The 7,066-nt window shown below is 34.6% G+C and overlaps 1 protein-coding gene across 3 annotated transcripts in view; it reads left to right on the forward strand.

Moving 5' to 3' along the window:
- Positions 1-1,061, forward strand: part of LOC121369435 (centrosomal protein of 83 kDa-like) — a 23,863-nt gene extending 22,802 nt beyond the window's left edge. For all 3 annotated transcript variants that reach the window (XM_041494534.1, XM_041494535.1, XM_041494533.1), the window contains exon 12: positions 445-1,061. In XM_041494534.1, coding sequence (XP_041350468.1) covers positions 445-630 — 186 coding nt within the window. In that variant the 3' untranslated portion in view covers positions 631-1,061. The remainder of the gene's footprint in view (positions 1-444) is intronic.
- Positions 1,062-7,066: the final 6,005 nt, after the last annotated feature.

The raw sequence follows: 7,066 nt of genomic DNA on the forward strand, positions 1-7,066 counted from the left end.
TCCTGTAAATGTGTAGTACGACCAGAGTAGTCCTGTAAATGTGTAGAATCACCAGAGTAGTCCTGTAAATGTGTAGTACCACCAGAGTAGTCCTGTAAATGTGTAGTATGACCAGAGTGGTCCTGTAAATGTGTAGTATGACCAGAGTGGTCCTGTAAATGTGTAGTATGACCAGCGTGGTCCTGTAAATGTGTAGTATGACCAGCGTGGTCCTGTAAATGTGTAGTATGACCAGCGTGGTCCTGGAAATGTGTAGTATGACCAGAGTGGTCCTGTAAATGTGTAGTACGACCAGAGTGGTCCTGTAAATGTGTAGTACGACCAGAGTGGTCCTGTAAATGTGTAGTATCACCAGAGTAGTCCTGTAAATGTGTAGTATCACCAGAGTAGTCCTGTAAATGTGTAGTATGACCATCATTCACAGCACCAGTGTTGTTTTTACAGGAGCAACAACACCAGGAGGACCTGCATCTGCTCAAGCAGCGACTCGACACCCTGGACCTTGCACAGAAGAAGCAGCTGGAGGAACTCCAAGATATCGGACACAGCACTCTGGTCGACAAACATGCGTTTGAGGACTTGGAATCTCTACGGGAGAAAACCGATCAGGAAAAGTTGTCAGACTATTGACTTAAATACATTTTGTCCACGATACCTTATCTGTGACAAAATGGATGCACTGCAAACAGCATTCTCTGCAGGGTTTGGAAGTTCTAGATCTTTCAGAGTGGAATTCTGGGTATGTAGGTCGGTAACTGGCACATATGTACTGAACAGATGCTTATGTGCAAATCTGTGCCAAACAGTTACTGATGTGCAAATTCATGGCCAAAAGTTGTTTGTGTGCAAATTCATACACAGCTCTGGACTTTATACTTTGAAAATATTAAAACCCATGTCTTTTAATTAGTCGTCTGTGGAAGTGATGAGAAGAAAGTCATATTTATTACCCCAGCGGTCACTCATAAAAGGGAAAATATTTTCCATATTTTCTCAGTGAGAAATATTCTGCATTGGTCTAACGAACAATACTATTGGACAATTTGACGCTTACAAACCAATGACTTTGTCGGTACTAAATATGACGTCATCACGATTTGACAAACACACAAAATGACGTCATGTAGTTTAAAGAGTTTGCCTTTACGGGTCTCTGTTTTTGGTGTTAAATTAATAACAAAATATCATTTTAATGCAATTCATTATAGATTTGGAAGCAGAATAAAGAGAACGTGTTTTTTAAAATTATCTATGAATGTATTTAAATTACAACGTTATAGTAATTCTCAGAACAGTGCATAAAGTGGTTTACATCGTTCCTATACAGGTTGGCCTTCGTGCATGTGCGTCGAAAATAAAGGCTTTTAGAGAAAAAATAGCTGAGGTAATAAATAGAATAACAAACTCGGTACCAGTTATTATCAAATTTATGTCCCTCGTGAAATAATTTTCATTTGTCACTCACTAAAGCTCGCGACAGCTGAAAATTATTTCACTCGGGACATAAATTTGATAACTGGTAACTCGTTTATTATCCTCTATTTAATTGCCACATCTTCCAAACCTCATTTAAAACATATGGTGCTAAGACATACATATGAATTGTGTGCTATTGCTACCTACAATCAGACTGGGTGTTTTTTTGGGGGGTGGGGGGTGGGGGGTGGGGGGTTGTGTTATGTAGCCAGTGTTGTTTTGGGGAGTCTTTGATGTGGCATATCGTGTTGATTACATATAATTTCTGGTATGAAAATATCAAAGAACCTACATTAGGTGGGTTTATATTAAGAAGTCCTTTAGTCTAATTTAAACCATGAGGTACGTATCATACACACACACAGACATTTAATCTAGTGTTTACTGTCAAAACCCATTTAGTTAAAAGCACTGGTTTCTAGTAAAGTCATTCACAAGTTGGATGGAAATTTAGAATGTCTTGAAACAGGATGAACTGTTTTGATATACAGATCTGGGTTAAAATATTTACATGATTCAGGTGTTATAAAAATTTATATTTAACAGACATGGTGAAAATTGGAACCTGTGGTTGTAATGAAGTTTGATATACTCGCCAATATACTCGGCATAGTCACTGGCCATGAGTTAAGAAACTTGAGCTAGACTGTTGTAGATCTGAACATTGTGAAAATGATAGTTTAGTTTGCCTGGTGTCCATGCAAGTCAATTTTGGACATCATATCCATGGTTGTAACAGGTTATGCACAATGGAAATTTGTTGGACATAATCTATATGAGTTAGACAAACCTTATATTCAGTTATTCGAAACCTGGGTTAGTGCCTAATCTCGAGTTAAATTTAGCTACTAATTAAAAATGTGTTGTTTGAACGATGGTTAGTGCTAGCTATAAGTTAACCTTAGGTTACAGAATTTAATAGACAGATAGTTTCAAACAGCCAGGGCCCATATTTTCGAAGCAATCTTGGCCTACGAAATCGTAAAACTATCGTAAACTATGACATCACTATGGCATGTGTTGTAGTGATGTCACAACCTACAATGGTTTTACGATTTCGTAGCACTAAGATGGCTTCGAAATATGGGCCCTGGCCTTGATCTTCACAAGAAAGATGTCAGTGGTGACAGTTTACAATTCAGACATGTCTGAATAACTGAATAAAGTTTCCACATTGACAGCTTGCAGTTGAATCTCTCAATGTAAAGTGTATATTTAGCATTAACATTATTTTTATAGTACAAATACAATTTTCTTAAAAGAATTGTTGATTAGTGCATTTCCTTAGAAAAGTTATAATCGGGTTAATAAAAATAAAATAAAAAAAGGCCAGTTCATAAAGTAAATATGAACGAGAAATAGTTTTATATTTACTAAGTATTGTGGTACTCTCTTTAATATATCTACATTCTTAGTTCAGACATTCTGTAGACCGATTTTGGAATTATGTACATTATGTATATTTATTTATTTATTTTGTATTAAAAAGAATACAAAAGTAACTGAATTTGAAGTTGATTTTCCTGTTGTATGAATTACTTATTTTCTTAGAATTGTAACAAAGAATACACGAAATACCAAGAAGAAAAGTACAAATGACTACCGACGTCATTATTGAGGAGAAATTTGCTGCCACACAGGTTATTTACCGATTAGCAGCAAGAATATTACCGCTACATTTCCCTTCAAAATGAACAGGACATAATGATCACTACTGACATACATTTGTTTGAAGTAGAAAATAACTCAGTTGATCTTACAAAGTGGATCAGTTCTTACTGACTTAAAATAACCAGCGTACATGCTCCCATTTTTGTCCAAATTAAACAGAAATGCCAACGTTTATTCATAAAAAGCTGTATAGGGTTTCAAATGAATCATGCATTTTTACATGGATTACAACTAATTTTGCGGGTAGAATGATAGAATTTATACATGGTAAAAAGGTTTCTTATTAACATTTTCAGCACTGCGTCCTCCACCCCATCTTGTAAAACGTATATGTCACAAACCAATTGCCTAGATCCCTTGCAGTAACTGGCTAATTTATTACCACCCCCAACGCCCCAAAGAAACGCCCCCCCCCCCCCAAAAAAAAACCATGGATTCCATGTGATAATTTTTCTGTGACCCGTTTAATCTGATACACATTTACTTTTAATCCAAGCCCCATGACCCCCTCCCCTTTCGCTTAAGTAACTGGAGAGGCCTCATACAGGGACCAATGGAACACCCAAGATCTGTGAAAAAAAACAATCTGCTGGCCATTGTTAGATGACTAATTTAGTTGTGCTTAAAATGATAACAGTACAACTACACAATGTGATAACAGTTTATTAATACATTTAGTGAGTGGCTTAACATTTCACTGCCAAGTGGTGAAGACCGAGATAAAAATCCTCCAGTGTTTCTAGCATTTAGATGACAACTCTACCTGAAAACTTTCTTTGTTCTTTGATAAAAGCTGACAGTAACCCTTTTCAAAACGTTTCAAATTTTTCTGAATGTTTTGCCAAATGTCATTTTCTTTTCTGGGTAAAGAATATGGAAGACCTGCAATGAAAACTTGCACACCCTTTACTTTGTTTACATATATGAGTAAACGTACATTTCCTGGTTAGATTTACAGCATCATGGTATATAAAAGAGGGTTGAGCATCAAAGGCACATTCAGCTTTCATAGCTAGTTTTTCTATAACACATCAAACAATCTTATACAAAATATTTACAACTTATTTTTTTTTCTTGTTACATGTCAATGAACAATAATTCATTCAAACATGGAAATATTCCATGAAGAGCATTTACAACACATTCAAGGATTTGTTAAAAGAAGTTACCCTGTCTTGTCAAAGTTGAAAGATGGCTGATAAATAAATACAAATGTACTATCATAAGAGTGTAATACACCAAAACAACACAGTAGAGGGGCGTAGCTGCCACTTATTTAAGTATGCGTAGCTGCCACTTATTTAAGTATGCGTACCTGCCACTTATTTAAGTATGCGTACCTGCCACTTATTTAAGTATGCGTAGCTGCCACTTATTTAAGTATGCGTAGCTGCCACTTATTTAAGTATGCATAGCTGCCACTTATTTAATTATGAATACCTTATTTAAGTATTCACTTGCTTAAAAACCAATTTAAAAAATAACTTGAGCTTGCCCCAAACTCAACTAGCATATTTAAAACTTTGCTACTCTTTTACTAGCACATCGCTTTAATGGCAGCTACATCCCTGAAACGGACAATGAAATGTTTTATTTAACGATGCACTCAACACATTTTATTTATGGTTGTATAGCATCAGACCACACAGATATTGAGAGAGGAAACCCACTCTTGCCACTTCATGGGCTACTGAAACAGACCAACAGTAAGACACACACACACACACACACACAGTTGCATTATTTGTGTTAAATTATTACACATTTACACTTTACACATTTATTGTTCGAGCAGCCACCATTTTCCCCCCTTAATATGTCTTCATTAAATATTAAACACTACACACATACATATAACAAACATGTTAATTAGCTGCCTAATATGTTATGAGGTAAATGTCATGACATATATACAAAATACTATGGTAAACAAAAGTCTTACAAGACTGTTTCTATTACAGGTGTGAAAGGATGTATTATTGAAAACACACAGTTGTAATAAAAATAGTTTCTGCTACATTGTAAACCAATGGTGAATATGTTCTGCAATGTGATTGGTCATTTATATTATCTTCCAGGCATCAAATCGACAGAAGATCCACAATGTTAGTGATGTCATTAGAAAGTAGGACAGGCTAAGTCAATGGTTCACGGGTTTACAGTTAGATTGTAGTCACATATTTCTTTTACAAAATACAACACGTTCAATTGGTTCCATGGAAAAACAATTTTACAATGGACATATAATTTAAAGTTTTGACTTCTTGGGTTGTTATTGTCTATTTGATGTCGGAAAATGCTTCATTTTTGACCATAGCTTCACTCCTATTAGAAATGACATTTGTTAGCATAAAATGGACAATAACACCTGGAAATACCCCCCCCCCCCCCACCTGATTAGGGTATCTCCTAATTAAACTGCAGTCATATTAACACTTTCCTTACAACAATAACATATATTACAAAATTTCCGTGTTTATACAATTTCCTTAATTATAACTGGACAACATCGAAGAAAAACTGAATGTTATTCTTCGACAAACCTCAGAAAATGACGTCATTATGTAAAACAGGTCGTGGAAAGGACGCTAGAAGCTGATTTATGTGTATTTTAACTAAATATGGTGTGTCTCCAGGCGCTTGTGCATACAGTTTAGAAGGTGGGGAGGCTAAACTGTGGCTACCGAAATTTATGAGGGGTTAAAACATGCTTCCCGGAAAAGTAGGCCTATTGAAAAAAAGAGAACATTTGCTTGATCAAGGTTAGGATTCGACTGCCATAACCCACCCTCTGCACAAGCTCCTGTAATTATATAAAATATCTCTGTCATTTTTTAAAATGAATTTATCGATGTACAACTGTCACAAACTGCATAAAATTGCCTAGCATAGTGAAGGATTTTAAACTAATCACCTCAGAAAATGATGTCATTACATCAAATGGGACATCATTACATAAAGCAGATCATGGGATGAACGTCAGAAACTGATTTATGAATTATATCTAGTTTTAATTAAATAAGTTGTGCTGTTTGTAATTATAAGAATTGTTCGTTATTTTTTGTGAATTTATCGATGTATAAGTCACAAATTTAATATAAAATCACTTTGGTAAGCTATGCGATTTTATACAATTTGTAACCGTTATACATCAATAAATTTGCAAAAAATGATGAACAATTCTTACGTAGTAAGTTGGAGCCAAATGTATTGCAGATCTATTTACTATACTATTTTATTGATCAGTTTTGAAGATTAAGAAAATTACAGAAGTGGGGGGAGGGGGAGAGGTAATAAAATGCATCATTTTACCTTTAACTATGAAAACATTGACAGAGAGAACACATCCATTCAGTTGTGTGACACTGTAGGGTGTGCTCCAACATTCACTAGCAATATACATAAATGTCCCATACAACTATAATGCTCCTGTATTCTCTGCTACATATAAAACAACAAAACAACACAATACATCTACATCAGAATCACACAATTCACGCTATATGTTAATACTTCATCAAACATCTATTAGAATATATACTCATCTTTCAAACTGAAAGCCTTCAACTTAAAAACTTTACTTTGTCTTGTTAGCAAATGCTATTTTAAAGACAAAATTAACTGATGTCTTCTTTTTGTGAACAGACCAATATATATACTTTTGCTTTCATTATTCAATTTTAAAGAGGCAAAATATAATCACAAGATTAATTTTGTGCCCTTAAAATGGTAAAATTTACAAAACAGGAATTTTTCATAAAAAACCCACAGAAAAAGTTAAAAAAAAACCAGTAAAAGTGATAAAACTAATTTTTAATACAACAAAATAAGTTTAATAACAAAACAGAAATTTTGTATACAACATTCATGCCTGCACTGTTGTTAAAGAAACTTCACTCTCAGAATAATTTGGACAATA

This window comes from Gigantopelta aegis, chromosome 3 (genome assembly GCF_016097555.1).
Source record: "Gigantopelta aegis isolate Gae_Host chromosome 3, Gae_host_genome, whole genome shotgun sequence".
Taxonomy (NCBI): domain Eukaryota; kingdom Metazoa; phylum Mollusca; class Gastropoda; order Neomphalida; family Peltospiridae; genus Gigantopelta; species Gigantopelta aegis.